General features: G+C 44.8%; 1 protein-coding gene across 2 annotated transcripts in view; it reads right to left on the reverse strand.

Annotated features, from left to right (window-relative positions):
* Positions 1–23,968, reverse strand: part of TACC1 (transforming acidic coiled-coil containing protein 1) — a 215,365-nt gene that overhangs the window by 168,374 nt on the left and 23,023 nt on the right. The window contains exon 1 of one of the 2 annotated variants that reach the window (XM_077469968.1): positions 19,866–20,020. The exons of the other annotated variant lie outside the window; for it this stretch is intronic. Within the exon in view, the coding sequence (XP_077326094.1) occupies positions 19,866–19,936 (71 nt within the window). The 5' untranslated portion in view covers positions 19,937–20,020. Of the gene's footprint in view, positions 1–19,865; positions 20,021–23,968 lie in introns of those variants that run through there. 2 annotated transcript variants of the gene reach the window in all.

Genomic DNA, 23,968 nt, shown 5'->3' on the forward strand with positions numbered 1-23,968 from the left:
CCCTGGCAGCGGTGGAGGCGATCGCGTCTGCTTCTGTATGTGGTATGGAGCTGAGTGAGGGGAAGATGGCCCCCACCCGGCTCTATACCATTGCAGGGTGGAAGAGACGTCAAAACGTCACTTCCACCCGTAGCTCTTAAAGAGCTTCCCGACCTGCTTCTTAGCAACCGGCTATATACAGTGAATGTAAAAAAAAAAAAAAGAAAAACGCTCAAAAGCAACATGCATAGATTGTGAATCGAGCCTTAGTCCGTAGGGTTCAATATTGAATTGGCCCAACCCTTGCAGCTATAACAGCTTCAACTTTTCTGGGAAGGCTGTCCACAAGGTTGTGTGTCTTGTGTGTCTATGGGAATGTTTGACCATTTTCCCAGAAGCGCATTTGTGAGGTCAGACACTGATGTGGACGAGAAGGCAAGAAGGCCTGGCTCACAGTCTCTGCTTGAATTAATCCTAAAGGTGTTTTATCGGGTTGAGGTCAGGAATCTGTGCAGGCCAGTCAAGTTCCTCCACCCCAAACTCACTCATCCATGTCTTTATGGACCTTGCTTTGTGCATTGGTGCGCAGTCATGTTGAAACAGGAAGGGACCATCCCCAAACTAGTCCCACATAGTTGGGAGAATGAAATGGTCTAAAATGTCTTGGTATGCTGATGCCTTAAGAGTTCCCTTCACTGGATTTAAGGGGCCAAACCTAACCCCTGAAAAACAACCCCACGCCATAATCCCCCCTCCACCAAATGAGTTCAAATGATTTGAACCAGTGTACAAACAAGGTCCATAAAGACATGGATGAGTGAGTTTGGGTTGAAGGAGCTTGACTGGCCTGCACCCAATCCTGACCTCAATCCGATTTGGGATGAATTAGAGCAGACAATGCGAGCCAGGTCTTCTTGACCAACATCCTGACCTCACAAATGCGCTTCTGGAGGAATGGTCAAACATTTCTATGGACACACTCCTAAACCTTGTGGACAGCCTTCCCAGAAAAGTTGAAGCTGTTATAGTGGCAAAGGGTGGGCCAACAAAAAAAAAAAGGAAAAATTGTAATAAATATTTAAACGTAAAATTGTAAAAAATAATAAGAAATAAAATTAAAAAAGAAACACTGCCACTGCCCCCCCCCCCCCCAACCCCTCAAAAAATAAAAAATAAAGCATTGTAAAAATAATAACAAAAAATATATAAATTGTAAAAAAACTTTTTAAAAAATTATATAAAAAAAAAAAAAAACTACTGACACAGTCCACACCTCATCAGTGCCACCTATCAGTGCCCATCAGTCTTACTGCCACATAACATTAAAACAAGTATCAGTAATTGGTATCGGCGAGTACTTGGACAAAAAGTATCGGTATTAGTATGCGGTCTTAAAAAGTGGTATCGGCACAACCCTTCCCTTCTTTTGACAACATAGTGTATTCTGCAGATACACATACAATAGATGAAAGGAAGAGAAAATAAAATTCTGTTTACTTATGTGTTACAGATCTCCACTTGAAGTCTTATTTGCATTTGCATTGGTCCTCTGAAGAGCGACTATTTGGTCATGAGACGCTGTAACAAAACAAAATTGACGTCCTTTTTCCCCACAAATAGAGCTTTCTTTTGGTGGTATTTGATTGATTTAAATTCTTTATGCTATAAACAATGAGCAACAATTAAAAAAATTTTTTTTTACTTTTACATATCCAAAAAATATATATATATAAAAAAAAAAATGTATTCATCAGTTTAGGCCGATATATATTTTTCTACATATTTTTAGTAAAAGAAAAAAAAATCGCAATAGGCGTATCTTGATTGGTTTGCACAAAAGTTATCGTGTCTATGGGATAGATTTGGGGACTTTTAATTTATTTTATTTTTTTATTGTTTTCTACTGGTTATATGGCTGCAGACAAATCTGACCCCAAATGACACTCTTTGGGGACCAGTGACATTATTACCTTAATCAGTGCTGTAAAAATTACACTGGCAGGGGAGGGGTTAACACTTGGGGGAGATCAAGGGGTGAACTGTGTTCCCTAGGTGTGTTATAACAGTGGGGGGGGGGGGGGCTGCTTGGGACATGACAGAGATGACTGTTCCCGATCTCTGGGGCAGCATGTGTATACCTCTGTATGGCTACCTTTGTAGTTTAGGGGGAACAGTAACAACCAAGTGTTTTTACCACCCTTCAACTGCAAATGTAAATGAGCCCTTATGCCCCGTACACACGATCAGAAATTCGGCCAGCAAAAGACCGATCAGAGCTTTTGGTCAGAAAATGTGATCGTTTGTATGCTCCATTGGACTTTTGCTGGCGGAATTTTGGCCAGCAAAAGATTGAGAGCAGGTTCTCAATTTTTCGGTCGGAAAAAGGTCCTATCCGAAAAGGCGTTCGTGTGTATGCAATTGCGACTCGCAAAAACTCATGCATGCTCAGATTCAACTACGGGACGGAAGCTATTGGCTACTGGCTATTGAACTTCCTTTTTCAAGTCCCGTCGTACTTGTTGTACGTCACCGCGTTCTTGACGGTCGGAATTTGGTGTGACCGCTGTATGCAAGACAAGCCTGCTCGAAATCCCTTCGGAATTCAGTTGAGAAAACCATCAGAGCTTTTGCCGACTGAATTCCGATCGTGTGTATGCGGCATTAGGCTCCTTTCACACTAGCTGTAGCGTTTACTGCCCCCCCCCCCCCCAAAAAAAAGCAATCCATGGTGAATCACTTTTCAGAGGGTGGTAAATTGAGGTTTGCAGGGGTTTCTTTTGACTTTTTTTTTTTTTATTGTTGAACAGCAATTTATGGGAGTGGCCAAATTCACTTATAAGACAGAGTTATAAGGGGGATTACTAACTAAGAAAATGATTGTAGGACAGAATACCACTTCCCACGTATGTAGCAACATTCCATCATACAATAAGAAGTGATGTCATTACCTGTGACCCTTCTTCTAGCCACGCCCAGAGATTTACATACATGTTCTGCTTTTGCGTGATCTTCCACGTTCAATTTCTTCCATACCCTACTAATTACACAATAATCGCTCGATCTGTTATCGCAAGAGAAAAATTGCACTCATGTCCCTTTGAAAATTTTGAATGAACAGTTGTGAACGACTGTCGAAAGCTGTGTACTGATGGTTAGATTATCAATCGATCTCTGTAAATGCGCTTATTTTCCTCCGATTTTCTCATCTTATGTATAAACGGCCATAAGACCCTTTTCACACTTAAGAATAGTGCCTGTAAAGTGCCTGAAAAGCGCATCTCAAGCCTACCCAGTGTGAAAGCCCGAGTGCTTTCACACTGGAGCGGTGCACTTGCAGGACGGTAAAAAAAGGGAGTGGTGTATACAGCACCCCTAAACCACCCCGCCATTGAAATCAATAGGCAACACTGCAGTGCTGAAGCGCCTGCAAAGCGCTTTGGCATCAGCACTTTTTGGGCGCTTTTAACCCCTTGATAACCCCTTAATTGGGGTTAAAAGCGCCCCACTCCCACCCGCACAGCACCGATAAAGCACCGATAAAACTAGTGGCGTTTTACCGCTAACGCTCGGGCAGTCTGAGTGTGAAAGTAGCCTTCCACACTACTGCAACTTCAAAGGCGCAAGATTTCACCGCGACTTTGGTGTGATTTCAGGGAATTTCTGTGTAACTTGCATCAAAGTTAGACCAAAGTAGTGCAGGGACTACATTGAAGTCGGCACAACTTGAAATCGTACTAAAATGAATGGTTGTCTTTGGAAATCATGGGGAACGACTTGTCATGCGACTTTGCAGTCCCAAATCGCAGGACAAGTCATACAAGTGTGAAAGGGGCCTTAGGCTGGATTCACACCTATGCATTTTTAGTGCTTTTTGCATTTTAAAGATTTGCACTACAGAACATGATCCATAGGAAACTATCTTAAATAGACTGCGGTGCAAATCTGCAAAATGCAAAAAGCACTAAAAATGCATCGGTGTGAATCCAGCCTTAGAGAGACTCCGCTGACTCTGATCTCGGATCAGTGGTGGTCACACCTGTTACTTAATGTTGTAAATTTTGTCTCTTTTGTTGTGATCCAATGAACACTATCATGTATTAGTCATTTCCAGTGCCATGCTTTTATGCCATTCATTCTAATATGAGATTAGTTTAACCACTTGCCTAGTGGGCACTTTTACCCCATTCCTGCCCAGGCCAATTTTCAGCTATCAAGGATGTCACACTTTGAATGACAATTGCTTGGTATCCAAATTAATTTTTTTTTGGTGGTATTTAATCACAACTGGGTTTTTTTTTTTTTTTTGCTAAACAAACAAAAAAGATTGAAAAAAACAAAACAAAAATGTTTTTTATAGTTTGTAAATAAATTGTGCAAACGGGTTATTTTTCTCCTTCACTAATGTGCGCTCATGAAGCTGCACTGATGAGAGGGCACTGTTGGGCATTGACCCGGAGGCACTAATGAGGCTGCACAAATAGGCAGCACTGAGGGGCACTGATAGGTGGAACTTATGGGCACTGGTAGGGGGCACTGATAAGTGACACTGATGATGAGGCACTGATGGGCACTAATAGGTGGCACTGTTGGGCACTGATTAGCAGTACTGATGGGCACTGATAGATGGCACTGGTGGGCACTGATTAGCAGCACTGGTGGGCACTGAGGGGACCGATGTAACTGTAATATAAGCCAGTTAGTGGCTTTCTTCTTTTTTCCTAACACTGTCAGCGTGAGTAAAATAAAAAAAAGCCGATAACCGGCTTCTGTTTTTTCTGCTGTGATTTGCCCTTTGACTCCCAAGGACTCAGTGATCACAGAGCACGGGCGGACGTCAATGGATGCCCTCCTGGCATTTTTAAGCCCATGCTGTAGCCGTCTTTTGGCTATAGCGTGGGCGGGAAGTATTTAAAGGTTAAATTAAAAATTTTCAGAAAATTGCCTTTGCGGTCCAGGGGCCCCGGTAGATAGTTAAAAATTGTGCAGCTTTGTAAAATGTTCATTAATTATAGTATTTTACCTGTAGGCCATTGGACCCCTGGAAGCCTGGCAGGAACATTTCCCAGTAAGACCCCTTTCACACCACGCCGCCCATAGCCCCGGTGGTAAAACGCAGCTATTTTTAGCAGCGTTTTACCACCGGATTTGCGGCACATTTCGACTGCTAGCGGGACGCTTTTACCCCCGCTAGCACCCAAGAAAGGGTTAAAACCCGCCAGCAATACATAGCAATAGCATAGCGGTATAACAGCACTGCCCCATTGATTTCAATGGGGAGTAGCGGTGGAGGAGCGGTAAACACACCGCTCCAAAGAAGCTGCTGGCAGGACTTTTCCCTGACGTCCTGCCAGCGCACCGCTGCAGTGTGAAAGCCCTCGGGCTTTCACACTACAGACAATGGTGCAGCTTTTTTAGGGCGGATTGCAGGCGCTATTTCTAATGCTATAGCGCCTGCAAAACGCCCTGGTGTGAAAGGGGTCTTAACGATCCCCACGTCCTGCCTTGATGAAGTTAAAATGATGTGCAGCACCTGGCAACTGCACATCAAACAGAGGCAACTTTTAAGGAAGTTCACCGCTCACAGGTAATACCTCTCCTAGGTTCAAGCAGGGCGCAGGCTCTGTTTGGAACAGGAGTGATAGGAAAAATAAATAACTGGATAGCCGCACTCCAAAAAAATCACCTTTATTGTATAAAAATGGATATCAGAGCATCATAAATAGGTACAAACTTATGCCCTGTAGACTTGGTCGGACTTTTCGATGGAAAATGTGCGATTGGATCGTGTTGTCGGAAAATCCAATCATGTGTGGGCTCCATCTGAGTTTTTCCGTCGGAATTTCCAACACACAAAGTTTGAGAGCTGGATCTAAAATTTTCCAACAACAAAATCCGATTGTTTAAATTCCAATCGCGTGTAGACAATTCCGACGGAAAAAGTGCCACGCATGCTCGAGATGAAAGCTGTTAACTACTGGCCTGTCGTACGTGTTTCCGACAACTTTTTGCCGTGTGTATGCAAGACAAGTTTGGGCTAAAATCCGTCGGAAAAAATCAGATGGAATTTGTCGTCAGAGAGTCTGACCGCGTGTACAGGACCTAACTGTGCAGCCACTGACGCGTTTCACAGGCATGGTGTTTAGTCATATAACTAAGCTCTGTGCCTGGTGTGAAACGCGTCAGTTTGTACAGTTAGCCCGTACCCATTTGTGATGCTTTGATATCCATTTTTATACATTAAATGTGATGTGCGGCTATCCAGTTATTTTTCCTAGAGGCAGCTTTTAAAGCAGAGCTTTAGTTCCTCTTTAAGTCTCCATATAGGAAGCTTTTCTTGTCTATAAATCAAAGATGAATTCCCAAACGTATCCAATGCAATCAGTAAAACCCCATGTGCACCTTCACCCTGATGAGTGGAAAAGTATTCATTCTACTTTTAAAGGAATACCCGAATGATCTTAATGTTGCTCTTTGGATTGAAGTTTGAACACTAAAAACCAACCAAAGGACACTCTATATTTCTTTGTTTTCACCAATCCATGACATCCATGACATCACCCTTCGTCATTTGAAAGTCAAATGTCACTGTTGTCAACCATCAATGCAAATTGTTCACTGCGGTGCGATGAAAGCCGCTTCACTTAACTTTCTGCCAAGTTATTACTTTCTGTTGAACTTCAAAACTTGAACTGAATGTGGACCTACGATGACATTTATAATTTACTTCAACTCAAAGTCCGCAGAGATATCACTGGACCAGCCTGTGTGTGTGCCAGCTGTGTCACCATTGCCCAGGGCATCAGAGCACAAGACATGGCTTCTATCAGAGAACCAATTGTATTCTGTATTAGATTACAAAGTCTGCTCGGGTATTTCCATCCCATTAATTAGAATGCACCATTGTTAGGCGTCAAGGGCAGCTGCTGATACACAGATCCCAAAATAACACCTATATACGCCAATGCAGCGAATCCGTGACCGAAAGTGTCCACTTCAGCCTGTTGTGTGCAATTCCTGCGTCCTCACCTACAAGGTAATACAGGGATAAAGTGACAAGACTTTCTGCTCCTTTATGGGATGTATTTAGGAGACAAGACACCTCAAGCAAAATTTTATATATATATATATATATTTACACACACAAACACACACACACACACACACACACACACACACACACACACACACACACACACACACACACACACACACACACACACACACACACACACACACACACACACTTTTGCCGAAAGTATTGGGACACCTGCCTTTACGCGCACATGACCTTTAATGGCATCCCAGTCTTTGTCCATAGGGTTCAATATTGAGTTGGCCCACCCTTTGCAGCTATAACAGCTTCAACTCTTCTGGGAAGTCTATCCACAAGGTTTAGGAGTGTGTCTATGGGAATTTTTGACCATTCTTCCAGAAGTGCATTTGTGAGGTCAGGCACTGATGTTGGACAAGAAGGCCTGGCTCACAGTCTCCACTCTAATTCATCCCAAAAGTGTTCTATCAGGTTTAGGTCAGGACTCTGTGCAGGCCAGTCAAGTTCCTCTACCCCAAACTTGCTCATCCATGTCTTTATGGACCTTTGTGCACTGGTCCAAATCATTTGGTGGGGGGGGGGGGATTATGGTGTGGGGTTGTTTTTCAGGGATTGGGCTTGGCCCCTTAGTTCTACTGAAAGGAACTCTTAAGGCGTCAGCATACCAAGACATTTTGGACAATTTAATTTACTTAACTTTGTGGGAACAGTTTGGGGATGGCCCCTTCATGTTCCAACATGACTGCACACCAGTGCATAAAGCAAGGTCCATAAAGACATGGACGAGTGAGTTTGGGGTGGAGAAACGTGACTGGCCTGACCTCAACTGATAGAACACCTTTGGGATGAATTAGAGCGGAGACTGCGAGCCTGGCCTTCTCATCCAACATCAATGCCTGACCTCACAAATGCGCTTCTGGAAGAATGGTCAAACATTCCCATAGACACACTCCTAAACCTTGTGGATAGACTTCCCAGAAGAGTTGAAGCTGTTATAGTGGCAAAGGATGGGCCAACTCAATATTGAACCCTAAGGACTAAGACTGGGATGCCATTGACGTGCATATGAATGTAAACGCAGGCATCCCAATACTTTTGGCAATATAGTGTATAGATAGATAGATAAGAATCACTCCCTTTTAAAATATGCAAAATCACATTTTGTTGCTTTGCAGCCAGAAATGAAGACAGGCACAGTTTTTGTTTTATCCAGCTGTATTTACTTATAACATCCAAGTGAAAGATATAACACCAACATGTCAAAAAAATAAATAAAATTAAATTAAAACAATTCAAAAACAGAATAACTAAGACCCCTTTCACACTGGGGCCGCGGTCACATTTGCGGTAAAGCTCTGCTCATTTTAGCCGCTTTTCAGCTGCTAACGGAGAGCTTTTAACCCCAAAAAAATGGGTTAAAAACTCCCGTTTTGTGGCGGTTTCAAAGTGCTTTTAAGGTGCTTTGAAAGCGCTTCCCGTTCATTCCAATAGACAGGGGCATTTTGGTAGTACTGTATACAGCGCTCCCAACCCCCCCCCAAAGATGCTGCTTCCAGGACTTTTTTCCTCAGTCCCACAAGCGCACCGCCCCAGTGTGAAAAGGCACACTGGAATGAATGAAAGTGCCTGAAAACCCCCTCAGTGTGAAAGAGGTTTAGGTTGGAAAAAGGATCACCCCCCTTCCTAAAAATGACTTGTAAACTCAATCCGGTGTAGCTAATCACCTTCTCAATGTCACACAAAGCCATTAGGCCTTCAACTGTGACCAGTTGTGGTCATTTTAAATAGCTCAGCATAAAATGAGCTTTCCTGAAGCATTTCAGTCCCTAGTAGCAAGACACTGTCACCAGGATCTCCGGAATAACGTTGTGGACAGGCATGTGTCAGGAGATGGATACAGAAATATTTCAAATGCTTTAGCAATGCCAAGATGCACAGTGACGCTATCATAGGCATGTGCAGCAGGTGGTACACACCGATTCCCCCTACTGCTAGGGTATACACCTGTGTTTGCTCCCCTGCCCTGCAGTGCTGCTGGCTTCCCCCCTCTCCTCTCCCTCTGGCTGCTGCGGGGGATGTTTCAGGATGGAAAGCGGGGGAGGGGGCTAGTAAATTTTTACTTTACCAGCCCCTATCTTTTCTAAATGAACACAGTGAATACATTTGCTCACTGTGTCCATTCATAACTGAAGCATAGTAAACATTGTTTACTATTCTTCAGTTTGTGAATGAACGGGAAGCCACTCAGCACAGAGCACTTCCCATTCATTGCCCCCGTGCAGCTTGTGTGTTTGAGCTTTGGGGTGCACACTCTAATGCAATGGGCTGCACACACCTATGACGGCTATTATTAAGAAGTGGAAGGTAATTGGTACAACACAGACCCTCCCTGGATCAGGATGGCGCTCCAAGCTGGATGAAAGAGCCAGGGAGAAACTGGTCAGAGAGGCTACCAAGAGGCCTACAGCAACTCTGAAGCAGTTGCAGGAATTTATGGCACAGAGTGGACATTGTGTGACAACAATATCACAAATTCTCCACAAATGTGGCTTGTATGGGAGTGTTGCATGAAAAAAGCTCCTCATGAAAGGCCACATGTAGTCATGACTGAGCTTTGCCAAAACGCACCTTGGAATTCTGAGGCCACATGGAAAACAGCGTTATGGTCAGATGAGACAAAAATTTAATTATTTGGCATAATGATATGTCTGGTGGAAATCCAATACAGATCACCAAATAACACCATTCCTACAGTAAAGCGTGGAGGGTGTAATATCCTGTTATGAGGGTGTTTCTCTGCAGCAGGGACTGGAGCACTTGTCAGGATAGAAGGAAAAATGGATGGAGCAAAATAACATGAAAATTCTTGAGGGAAATCTGTTGCCCTCTGCAAGAAAGTTGTCAATGGATAGAAGGTTTACCTTCCAACATGACAATGACCCAAATCACACAGCAAAAATGACCACACGGTGGTTGAAGGAGAAGGTGAATGCCCTTGTATGACCTAGTTAGACACTCCATTAGTTAGACTTAAACTAGACTGAAAATCTGTGGAATGTCTTGAAGACTGCAGGTCACAAATGGTCACCATCAAATTTAAAGTGGTGTTTCCGCCCAAAAAATTTAAATCTGAGTAAAATCCCCCCCACCCCCAAAAATAAAAATCAAAAAAAAAATTGGAAAAAAAAAATATTAACTCACCACTAAATGCCTGTTGCTAGGGGGTCCCTCGTAGCCTGCCTCCTTCAGTGCCCGGGCACCCGACATCACTTCCCCTCGGCGCAGTCAGTCATCTGGGACACGTGACAGGTCCCAGATGACTGTGCGGCATACCACAGCTGGGTGCCCACAGTAGGAACGCCGACGCCGCCGAGCAGAGGGGAGGACGAGTGGAGCTTCGTTCCCCCGCATCGCTGGACCCTGGGACAGGTAAGTGTCCGATTATTAAAAGTCAGCAGCTGCAGTATTTGCAGCTGCTGACTTTTATTTTTATTTTAAAGGGGCAATTCTGAAAAGAAGAGACTGTGTCAGCAGAACAGTGGACGGTGTCTGTAGGGCAGTGGAATGCAAAAACTCTGCTGAACCAAACCCCATCCAAACTGCTCACAACGTGGTGTCACATTCGGCTACGATCACATTTTGCTACCCACTGGAGTGCGCATGCGCAACGCCGCCATATGCGTTCCAACACAGGGCAGATCGCCACGCTACGGGCACAGCCTCGCTTCGCTCAGCATAATTATAATCTAACTCTATGTCCACTTGGATGGTGGAGCTTGAACCTGGACTCAGGGGTGGAACACATATGGCGGCGTCACGCATGCGCAGTCCAGCGGGTAGCCAAATGTGATGGGTCGTCATATGTGACTAAACAGTGGCACTGTATGTTCTACGACCCTTTCACTCACCCAAAAAGGTTCAATGCAACCCACAGAAACACCACAAATAGAGATGAAGATATGCAGGCTACTGAGGGCACACCATGTTCAACCTATTTCTATGGCTGAATTTGCTGGAGCATTTCATATGAGAGCTCAGAACAATGCAGTAATTATGCTTGTGTCTAACTGACGTGAAGTACACTCAGCCCAGATAGTAAATAGCTATGGGGAGGAGGGGAAGAGCCCTTGGCTCTGCACTCACTCAGCAATCGGTGTCTTGGTTTTCCCTTAGTTCACATGGCAGTCTCTTGCACCGGCTCCGTGCCGCCTGCACTCCAGATAGGTCACATCTTGGCCAGCAGAGGGAGAGAGCCTGGGGGTGGTGTCTGCACTAAGCCCACATGTGCGATTCTCCTTCCCCACAGCTGCCCTTCTACAGAACAATTTACACAGCACTGGGGAGGAGAGAGGGGGACACCTCTACGGGTAACCCCCACCACAGGGACCCCAATAATGCAGGACGCTTACGGTTTGAATAAGGCAGACTGACAAAACAAAAAAAAAAACGTTTTGCCTTTAGTTATGAGCCAGAAGCAGAAAAATTTTGATCCATCAATGAGCAGGCTGGTTATATTGAATTCAATTTATTGATTGACTTCAGTACAACCAGCCTGTCTGTTTTTTTCATAGATCACGGTCGTTGGCTATAGTTGGCAGCAGGGATCATTGTATTCTGATGGAGGGGAAACCTCTCGCTGTTAGAACCTAGTAGTGCAGCGGGAGGGATTTTCTTTCCTCCAGCCCTTGGTTAAAGGAAAGTAAATTGCATAATGTATTCTAGCATGCCACTTTAACTTGAATTATATTGATAAATGTTAAGGAAGTAATTATGGTTTCTGTAATAACTCCAAGTACTGAAAGTGTCACTAAACCCACATCATAAAAAAAGATCAATAAATGGTGTATTACATGCTGTTCATACTCATCGCTATGAGATTTCTTTTCTGTATTCTGCAAAAAACGTGGTTGATATCTCCACCGCTCGGCTGTTATCCCAAGAAGTGGGAGGGGAAGTCCCCCCTCCCGCCGCCTTCCCTGGCTCACCCGGGCTCTCCCGTCCCACCGGGAGGCCTGAGCTACCAGCCGCTCCCAATGAAGCCAGTATCGGCTTCCATCGGGTCTCAGATCTAGTAACCTGGAAGCGATGCCATGGCATCCTTTCCGGTTTACTGAAGACTTAAAGCGTAATTTCAGTCATTTTTTCATCTTCCCATCTATTAAATCTTTTGCCCTTGTTGTTTTAACTTTGGATAGTAAAACATTTCTTTTCTGCCAGTAAATACCTTATACAACCCACTTCCTGTTTCTTGTCTGGTCATTAGCCTAGGCTTATGACATCATCCACAGCTCTCTCACTCACTCTTGTGAGCGTTTGCCAGGAAGGGAGGGGGTGAGTCATAAGAGGGCCAATAAAAGCTGCAGAGCTGGAGGTGTGCCTCAGTGTGTCTGTGTAAATCCAGGAAGTGAACAGGCAGCAGCTTCAGCTGCCCACAATTAAAATGGATGCAGCCAGACTCAGTGGAGGGAGATTTCTGCAACATATTTGGCAAGTACAGAATCACAGTATATATAAATTAATATGCAAAGTGGTTGGAGGGAAGCTTCAGAATGGCAAATATGTTTTTATTACAAATTATTGTGTGAAGACTGCAGTTCCTTTTGAAAAAAAAATTACAGCATTCAAAACCGCCAAACCTGGCTTATTGATTGCTTTTAAGTGCTTTTAGACCCCAGATCCCTCCATAAAAAGTACTTTTCACTGCCTATTACTGTCACAAGTAGGGTCGCCAGTTTTATCATACTATAGGATTGAAAAAGACCTGGGACACCTTTGGCTGCTCCAAAGAGAATAGTAATGTGGCACGCATAGTGCCCCCTCACCCTCCTATCAAGCACTGTCCTGTCTGAATATTGTGTCAGGGTTTTAGGTGGACTGAAACCGGGACAGATGATTCAAAACTCGAATTTTCTGGGTGAATCACGGACAGGTGGCAACCCTAGTCACAAGGGATGTTTACACTCCTTCTGAAAATGATCAGAAAAAAAGAGACAGAGTAAAAAATGTAATAAAAAAAAAAAAAGGAAGAAAAAAAAAGTAAAGCGCCCCGTTCCTCCGTGCTCTCACGCAGAAGCGAATGCATACGTATGATTCTAGCACTAGACCTACTCTACTGGTAAACTGGTAACCTGTAGAAATTGTTAAAGCGTTGCCTATAGAGTTTTTTAAGTTCTGTAGTTTGTTGTCATTCCACGAGTGTGCGCAATTTCAAATCGTAACATGTTAAGTATCTATTTACTTGGCGTAACATCATCTTTCACATTATACAAAAAAATTTGGCTAACTTAACCTTTTTTTTTTTTTTTTTTTTTTTTTTTATATATATGAAAGTGTCAATTTTCCTAAAAAGTTGTGTTTGAAAGACTTCTGCGCAAATACCGTGTGCAACAAATATTGCAACGATTGCCATTTTTTTCTCTAGGGTCTCTGCTAAAAATTATATATATATATATATATATATAAAATTGTGTGTATATTATGTGTCATATATATATATATATATATATATTGCGGAGGGTATTTAAGATGTGGATGTCACATGGTTCGGGGTTCCGGTCCAGTATGATGTGCTGACTACTTGGTCCTGGTCCTCCTGACCAGCTCCCAGGTAGGCTATGGCCTGGGGTGTGGATTCACCTGACTGTAATGCCTCGGGGCAGGCTAGCCAGAGGCAGGGAAACTAAAGGAGGATTCTGAGGTGGTTGGGTACTGTCTCCGGTTCGGGAGAGACCCATTGTACCAGTGGCGGCCCGCCCATAGGGGGCGCCCGGGCGCCGCCCCCCCTCTCCCTAGGTGTAAAAAAAAAAAAAAGTTAAAAAAAAAACTAAAAAAAATAAAAACGGGCCCTTTAAGACATTTAAAAAAAAAAAAAATGTCATTTAACAATTTAACATAGTGTACTGTGGCGCCGGTCACAGTGCACTATGAGAAGCGCCACGTCCATGCAATCACAAGATTGCATCCATGGCGCTTCATTTGCGGGTTAAAAACCCGCCTTGCGGCGCACTGCAGAACGCCGACTAGCTTCCGCCCGTAAAATCACTGTGATTCTACGGGCGGGAGCATTGTCATTCTTAGACAGGCAGTCACTTCCGGCTTTTGGCTGCTTCACGAAACCCGGAAGTGACGTAGGCAGCTCCGTTCCTTAGCCCGAGCGGAGCTGCCAGACAGTGAGAGGTGAGTCACCGCATAAAGGCTTTCTAGCCTCTACTTTGTGGAGAATGTTCGTGCATTTAGCTGAATGAATGCAAAAAGCTTTCACAGCCAGAAAGGTTTCCCCAGGCCAGGCGACTTTTGCCGTGGCCAATCAGAGAATGAGCTCTGAAGGGGGAACTCCACGCCAAATTTCTGAAAAAAAATTTGACGTGGGTTCCCCCTCCGAGAGCATACCAGGCCCTTAGGTCTGGTATGGATTCCAAGGGGAACCCCCTACGCCGAAAAAACGGCGTGGGGGTCCCCCCCAGATCCACACCAGACCCTTATCCGAGCACGCTACCCGGCCGGCCAGGAAAGGGGGTGGGGACGAGCGGGCGCCCCCCCTCCTGAGCCGTACCAGGCCGCGTGCCCTCAACATGGGGGGGTGCCTTGGGGGAGGGGGGGCGTGCGGCCCCCCCACCCCAAAGCACCTTGTCCCCATGTTGATGAGGACAAGGGCCTCTTCCCGACAACCCTGGCCGTTGGTTGTCGGGGTCTGCGGGCGGGGGGCTTATTGGAATCCGGGAGCCCCCTTTAATAAGGGGGCCCCGGATACCGGCCCCCCACCCTATGTGAATGAGTATGGGGTACAATGTACCCCTACCCATTCACCTGTGAAAAAAAGTACAACAAAAAAACACAACACAGGGTTAAAATATTTTATTGCACAGCTCCGGGGGTCTTCCGTCTTCGGGGGTCTTCTCGCCGGACTCCTCCGCTATCTTCTTGTAGCTCTTTTGCTAGCGGAGGAGTCCGGCTTTCTTCCTCGCCGCCGGCCTCTTCTCCCGACTTCGGGGGTCTTGTCCCCCTCTTCGGTTCTTCTGCCGGGCCACCGCGCCTTCTTATAGCTCTTTTAGAGGCGGTGGCCCGGTCTTCTTCTCCTTGTCCTTCTCCTTGTCCTTCTCCTTGTCCTTCTCCTTGTCCTTCTCCTTGTCCTTCTCCTTCTTCTCCAGGAGATGTTGCCTCGACGATCTCCCTGGCCGGAATGCCAGGGACGCGCTGCGCTGCCACTTTTATAGAAGAACAATGGGGCGGTGTCACATGGGTTGATGTCACATGGGTTGGTCACATGGGTTGATGTCACATGGCGACTGTGACATCAACCCATGTGACCAACCCATGTGACATCAACCCATGTGACACCGCCCCATTGTCCCTATATAAGTAGCAGCGCAGCGCGTCCCTGGCATTCCGGCCAGGGAGATCGTCGAGGCAACATCTCCTGGAGAAGAAGAAGAAGAAGAACGGGCGGCGGCGGCGGCGGCGGCGGCGGCGGCGGCGGCAGCGGCAGCGGCAGCAGCAGAAGACCGGGCCACCGCCTCTAAAAGAGCTATAAGAAGGCGCGGTGGCCCGGCAGAAGAACCGAAGAGGGGGACAAGACCTAAGAAGTCGGGAGAAGAGGCCGGCGGCGAGGAAGAAAGCCGGACTCCTCCGCTAGCAAAAGAGCTACAAGAAGATAGCGGAGGAGTCCGGCGAGAAGACCCCGAAGACGGAAGACCCCCGGAGCTGTGCAATAAAATATTTTAACCCTGTGTTGTGTTTTTTTGTTGTACTTTTTTTCACAGGTGAATGGGTAGGGGTACATTGTACCCCATACTCATTCACATAGGGTGGGGGGCCGGTATCCGGGGCCCCCTTATTAAAGGGGGCTCCCGGATTCCGATAAGCCCCCGCCCGCAGACCCCGACAACCAACGGCCAGGGTTGTCGGGAAGAGGCCCTTGTCCTCATCAACATGGGGACAAGGTGCTTTGGGGTGGGGGGGCCGCATGCCCCCCTCCCCCAAGGCACCCCCCCATGTTGAGGGCACGCGGCCTGGTACGGCTCAGGAGGGGGGGGGGCGCCCGCTCGTCCCCACCCCCTTTCCTGGCCGGCCGGGTAGCGTGCTCGGATAAGGGTCTGGTGTGGATCTGGGGGGGACCCCCACGCCGTTTTTTCGGCGTAGGGGGTTCCCCTTGGAATCCATACCAGACCTAAGGGCCTGGTATGCTCTCGGAGGGGGAACCCACGTCAAATTTTTTTTCTGATTACATAAGGGGCGTGTTTTATGAGAAGTGGGAGGGGCCAAAATGGTGGGCGGGGTCATGATGGGCGGGGTCTGGCGCCCCCCCATCCAAAAACTTCACCAGCCGCCACTGCATTGTACTTCAAGCATTCCAGGGGAGGACTCTTTAGAAGAAGACCACATGTGAGTTTGGTTTTCTTAACAAGAGCCTGGAAAGGCTGAAGTAACCGAGAGGTCTTGTGGATATCGCCAAGTGGGCTGAAAGATCCAGGTATCCTACAAGTGTTCTACAACTTAGTTTCCTACGTGTTCTGCAACAACGTCTGTGACAAAGACTTTGTTCCTTAATAAGCACCTTGTTGGCTGCTAGGCCTTGTGAGAGAGGGACTGTCCAACCTGAGTGTTCATCCAGCTGCGAATGGCTATTCTCTGGATGCAGGCAAAGTAAGAAAGTTCTTTAACGTTTATAGACTATGACATTGAGAGTACCTGAACCTCCTTCCCAACCCTCTGATCCCAAGTTGAAAGACTGTTCAATGGTTCCAGTTTTTGCAAATAAAATCCATACAAGTGGATCTATTGTCAGTCTCAAGTTACCGCGTCATCTACCACGGGACATCCCCTAGGCGTGTGACAAGGAGAACGGAAGGTAACGGTAAGCCCAAAAATAACCAGCAGCTCCTTCAGGGGTTAGTGCTACATATACATACATACACATATATATATATATATATATATATATATATATATATATACATATACACACACACACACAGTATCTCACAAAAGTGAGTACACCCCTCACATTTTTGTAAATATTTTAATATATCTTTTCATTTGACAACACTGAAGAAATGACATTTTGCTACAATGTAACATAGCTGTTATTTCTGCCGAAATTTTTTAGTTACCTGTCAGATAAATAGGCTTTATCAGCACTTCCTCCTTTCCTCTCTGTATGTTCTCCTCAACTTCCAGGTTTTCGTGCGTGCTCCCTGCAGCAACGTCAGGGCTTAAAAGGAACTACAATTCCCTTGATGCTTAGCGGCATCACGCATGCACAGAGCTGCTTTTTCGCAGTGTGATGACGAACCTGAGCCACACTTCAACTTCAGCAAAACAGGGGGCGGAGTAGGTCCGGAGTAAAGGCGGGGCTGTGCTGAGATGGTCATTCAGATTACAATAGCAAGGCGCGGGAGGCGGAGCTACTGCGAATTAGACATGCCCGCGGCTCTCCTGCCTCCCGTGCCTGCGAACGCACACAGCGTCTCCCCGCAGGGATTCGTCTTTTAGGGTGTGCCCCCCAAATATCTTGCTTGTCTATTATATGGATTCTGACCAAATCCCTCATCAGTGCCTCTTATTAGTGTCCACCTGTGTCATGGGTGGAGACCTCTAGTTCTCCCATATAGAGGTGTATAGCTCCCATGGTTTAAAGAAGCAGGGTCTCCCAGTCTATGGATAGTGTAGGACTCACTAATCATGGGGTACTTTGTCGCAGTAAGTGGGCTTAAGCACCATATAGCAATATGGTGTGACCAAATCCCCATATCTTTTGATAATGTTTTTTGAAAAAGTCTAGGTGTTTTAAATAAGCCTTGCAGGAGGTAAATGTCTTTGTGTGCGCTGTAATATTTTGTTCTGTTGTATGGTCTTATGGCAGCACCATCTTTAATGCATCTTTTAGGGTGTACCCCCCAAATATCTTGTTTTTTTCAACAGGGATTTAGTCCCAAGGGAGGGGGCGAGCACGCTGACTAACCCCCAGCCAGAATGGCTTGGATGATGGGGGTAAGCTGACAGAGGAGGAACAGGAAGTTGAAAATTCATACACAGAAAAAAGCATTTACAAAGGAAAAGGAAGGAAAAGGTAAGTGAACCAACAGTACACTACCTTAAAGGAACATATTTAGAAAATAAAAAAACAAACCTTTACAACCACTTTAAAGCCCAGGTACTTCCTCAGCTCAGAAGAGGGGTGCACACTGACATTTTCACTTTGGGTGCCAGAGGACCTTCTACTGGCAGTATCCCAAAGTATAAAGTAGGAAACAGAAATCAATAATGAAATGTAAACAGACTACTCACCATTATTAGGGAAGTTCTATACGGTAAAAGATTTCGAAGACTTGGTTCACACAGTGCATTTGAACTTTAAATGGACCAAAAGATGAACAGAACTCCTGGGCAATTCGCACCGGAGCCGCTGCAGAGATGTGTGAACCGGCTCCATAGAGAGCTAATCACAATCTCCTGCTATGAGAATTGGATGTGGGGAAAGCCGCATCCAATTTGCATAGGTGTGCACCCAACCTAAAGGTTTTCAAAATAACAGTATCGTGCATAGGAATACTGAGACTCATACAGTGCAGATGTGCATACAGAGCACAGTGCTCATTATCAGTGTATAGAGATACTCACCATCATTATACAGAGCACAGTGTTCATTATCAGCGTATAGAGATACTCATCATCATTATACAGAGCACAGTGCTCATTATCAGTGTATAGAGATACTCACCATCATTATACAGAGCACAGTGCTCATTATCAATGTATAGAGAAAATCACCATCTATATACAGAGAACAGTGTTCATTATCTGTGTATAGAGATACTCATCATCGTTATATAGAGCACAGTGCTCATTATCAGTGTATAGAGATACTCATGGTCATTATACAGAGCACAGTGCTCATTATCAGTGTATAGAGATACTCATCATCATTATACAGAGCACAGTGCTCATTATCAGTGTATAGAGATACTCACCATCATTATACAGAGCACAGTGTTCATTATCAGCGTATAGAGATACTCATCATCATTATACAGAGCACAGTGCTCATTATCAGTGTATAGAGATACTCACCATCATTATACAGAGCACAGTGCTCATTATCAATGTATAGAGAAAATCACCATCTATATACAGAGAACAGTGTTCATTATCTGTGTATAGAGATACTCATCATCGTTATATAGAGCACAGTGCTCATTATCAGTGTATAGAGATACTCATGGTCATTATACAGAGCACAGTGCTCATTATCAGTGTATAGAGATACTCATCATCATTATACAGAGCACAGTGCTCATTATCAGTGTATAGAGATACTCATGGTCATTATACAGAGCACAGTGCTCATTATCAGTGTATAGAGATACTCATCGTCATTATACAGAGCACAGTGCTCATTATCAGTGTATAGAGATACTCATCATCATTATACAGAGCACAGTGCTCATTATCAGTGTATAGAGATACTCATCATCATTATACAGAGCACAGTGTTCATTATCTGTGTATAGAGATACTCATCATCGTTATATAGAGCACAGTGCTCATTATCAGTGTATAGAGATACTCGCCATCATTATAAAGTACACGGTGTTACTCATCGGTGACTTCATATAGAATGATTACACAGTGTTGGAGTTGCTGTCAGTGTACAGCGATACGCAGTGTTATCACATATGACTTTCTAGTGGAGATCAGTGCACAGGGGGACTCAGCACCACTTGTTGGGAGTTGTACAGAAGTCTGAGTCCCTCCATACAGCTGTGTACAGTATGAGAGAAGGGTGCAGCCTGGAAGTTTACAATGCAATGTAGTACACAAGAATCTCTTTACTCACCCAGTGCATGGCGTCTCTTGCTGCTCTTTCTCAGGCTGACCCTTCCTCCGCTGGGACAAAACTGCCCCCATAGTAATGTCACAGGGTGTCCCCAACCTCTGCTTCCCCTGGGCTTGCCTGTAGGGGATGGAAGCTGCAGTGATGAGTCCGCTGCATTGCAGGGAGGGTGAGGACACACTGCCAGCTACAGCACGCAGCCAATCACAGCCAATCCCTGCCCTAACCTGCCTGATTAACCCCTGGAGTGCTTTCTCATCATCTGTCACCAGGTGCACTGTCATTATGTCATTATGTCACATCTACATACAACCACATCAGTCTTCTCTATGCTGTGCACCCAGCACACTGTTCTTTGGCTACAAATTCACATTTATGTCTACAGTTTTTAAAGCAGTATTAAACCCAAAAGCAAACAAATAATATAATCCAGATTACTGATCATTACATGGGATGGCTGCATTTGTTTTCTTTTCTTAGGCTTTTTTTCCCTCTGCACCTTTGGACAGCAGCATTGCCAGTCTGGCAGGAGGAGAGTATTAGATGTACTAGCAGATTCGGATGCACTAACAAATGAAGACTCCAGCTAATACTTTTAAGCCGTTACAGCATTTTTTTTTTCATTTTGGGATAAAGGTTTTACATAAGAGAATAAAAGCTGATCACTGCAAAGCTGACCTACCCTGTCAGTGGTAAACGATTTGTCCCAACCCTCCAACTGCTACATCTGCAGGAGAGCTTGTTCTTTTGAGAAACAGACTTACAGGTGAAAATAAAGGAAAGAAAACAAATGCAGCCATCACATCTATGTGATGTTTGCTTTTGGGTTTTAAACCACTTTATTAAATGTTTTTTTTAATTTGCTTTTTTTTTTTGCTTTTATACTTCCTGCCTTTAGTCTCACCTAAGTGAGAATGATGTTTCAGTCTCCTCCTGGGATACCTACCCCAGAATGCATTGCTTTCCACTATTTATGTAAAAAGACGCAGCGCCACATCTCACAGACAGAAATCTGGCTCAGTATCTGTTTAGATATTGTTCTATGAATGGCAAAAAGTAATGCCTTCTAAAATATGTGTTGTCAGTATCCCAGCAGCCATTACTTCCCGCCATTCATGGAACAATATATAAATGGACATGTCACTGTCTAATAGTGTGAGACACCTGTAACAGCTCTTTATAAAAGTGGAACTAAACCTGCTATGCTTTACAGCCAAGGAAGCTGCCATCTTAGCCACTGTTTGATCTACAGTTGCCATGGTGCTGCAAATGTGATCAGCTATGGCACCAGCCATTTAACCACTTCAGCCCCGGACCATTTGGCTGCCAGAGGGTTTTTTGCGATTCGGCACTGCGTCACCTTAACTGACAATTGCGCGGTTGTGCAACATGGCTCCCAAACAAAATTGATGTCCTTTTTTCCCCACAAATAGAGCTTTCTTTTGGGGGTATTTGATCACCTCTGCGGTTTTTATTTTTTGCGCTATAAACAAAAAAAGAGGGATAATTTTGGAAAAAACGCAATATTTAAAAATGTTTGCTATAATAAATATCCCCAAAAAAATTATAAAAAAAAAAATTTCTTCCTTAGTTTAGGCCGATACATATTCTTCTACATATTTTTGGTAAAAAAAAAAAAAAATCACAATAAGCGTTTATTGATTGGTTTACACAAAATTTATAGTGTTTACAAAATAGGGGATAGTTTTATGGCATTTTTATAAAAATTTTTTTTACTAGTAATGGCGGCGATCTGCGATTTTCATCGTGACTGACATTATGGCGGACAGATCAGACACTTTTGGTGCTATTTTAGGACCATTCACATTGAGGCCGGGTTCACACCGCTGCGATGCGGGAACGCAGCGAATCCGCAGCGTTTTCCCGCATCGCACACCTCCCGCCGGCAGTTCACACTGCCCTATGCGGACGGCTGGGAGTGTCAATGATATGTTAATGACACCCCCAGATCCGTCCGCATATCGCAGTGCGATCTGCCGACTCGCACAGGAATCGGATCGCATGGTGTGAACCCCCATGCGATCCGATTCTGTTGCGGACCAAAAAAAGGGTCCCGTGCGAGTTTTCTGCGGGAGCGATGCGAATTCAGCCATACTATCTGTATGGCTGAACTCGCATCGCTACGGAGATCTGCAAATCACATCCGGATCTCCCCCCGCAGCAGTGTGAACCCAGCCTTATACAGCAATCAGTGATTACTGTGTAAATGTGGCTGGCAGTTAACCACTGCGGGGCGGTGTAGGGGTTAAGTGTGTCCTAGGGAGTGATTCTAACTGTGGGGGGGGGGGTGGGCTACATGTGACACGACACTGATCGACGCTCCAGATCACAGGGAGCTGTGATCAGTGTCCTGTCACTAGAAAGAATGGGGAAATGCTTGTTTACATCAGCATTTCGCTGTTCTTCCTCTCCGTGAGACAATCGCGGGTATCCCCACAGACATCGAGTCCGCGGGACCCGCGATCACACTCAGGGAAGGTGCGCGCGCCCACAATGTTGCATCTTAAAGGGAAACGTACAGGTACGTTAATATGCCTGTACATGAACTTCTGCCGACGTATATCGGTGTGAGCGGTCGGCAACGGGTTAAGGGCTTGATAAGAGCTGACAAAAGCACACTGGCAACCTTAACAATTATCAGAGGCATGTAGAAGAGGAATGTAACTCTTTTGGGAAAGAGAAACTAAAGCCTAAAATTAAATAAAATGTAAGCAGGTAGGCTTGTAGGCAGGTTGCCCAGATTAGGGGGAGAAGAGGGTTAACTGCTTTGCTGCTCACATTCACGGGCTTTTGGGGTCCAGCCTGTCCTGTGAGATATAAAAAGGCAGAGGTTTGAATCTCAAGGTCATGGGGGGTCAACAGGATAAAGAACAGGAACCTGACAGGACATGCTGAGAGATATAGTCCCTCTATGGAACACCAGCCTACACCCAAGTGACCCAAGGAATAGATAATCCCTCCTCAAGCGATGAACTCCGTGGTGAAACCCCAGATGATGTCTGTTGGGACGAAACACGTCGGATGACATTCGTGGAAATCACTCTATACTTTTTAAGAGACAGGCTTGTTTTTATTCGATTTCATGTAAGTGTGAACTCCTCTTTTTTTTTTTTTTTTTTTTTTATAAAAAGACTATACAGTGTTACACTATACAGATTTTATTTCTTACATGTTTGATGTCATGACATAACTTTACACTTGAGATATACTTGCTGTTTCACCACAGAGTTTATCACTTAAATTGGGATTATCTGTTTTCCTCAATAAAGCCCGTTTGATCCATGTGCTATACAGTATGTGGGTCCACCTTGTCTGGTAAGCGTGCCAACCTTACGTTTCTTCTGTGTGTACATGATCAAGTATTCACCAAGATTATCACTTCAATTTTTGATTCATGACTTATGGACTTCCTTTTTATCACCCATTTTATATGGTCTATTTAAGATGGACTAACATGTTATACTTGATATTTGATTTAATTTTTTTTCACTACAGAATTAACGTTCACATATATTTATTTTTGAGCGCTACACTATTTGTTTTTGTTTTCTATCACATAAAATCCCTAAAAATACCTTTTACGTTTTTGGTTTAACATCACAAAAAATGTCAAGCTGTATTTTTCAAGGCATTGTAGTTCTGCTTTATTTATCCCACCCACAGAATTCTGGGCATTATCCCTACCAGGGATATAAAAGCTTAGCAGGGTGGAGTCTAGTCGGTTCAGTCTATCGGAAGAGCTAACCTGCAGTCAGGAGAGAGGAACCTACAGTAGGGTTGCCACCTCACCCCTTTAAAAACAAACACATATTAATTCAACAGGCCCTGTGGCTGATTAAGGTGGTAATTTGTCACACTTGTTTAACAATAATAGTAAAAGGTAAACAGAGCAATGTAGTCAAATCATAGCCAGAGTTCGGTAACTGACAGGCCAGGAAATCAGGAAACCTGAGAATCAGCGTAGTGGAACAGCAAGCAGGATCAGGAACCAGAAGGGACGTCAGCCAAGAAAGTCTTCAACAGGTACACAGGGGAGGTGAAGGCTGAGAGGGACTGAACTGAACAGCTTAAGTAACCAGCAGGAC

This window comes from Lithobates pipiens, unplaced genomic scaffold (genome assembly GCF_037356315.1).
Source record: "Lithobates pipiens isolate NorthernLeopardFrog02 unplaced genomic scaffold, aLitPip1_a1.2 Scaffold_8, whole genome shotgun sequence".
NCBI lineage: Eukaryota > Metazoa > Chordata > Amphibia > Anura > Ranidae > Lithobates > Lithobates pipiens.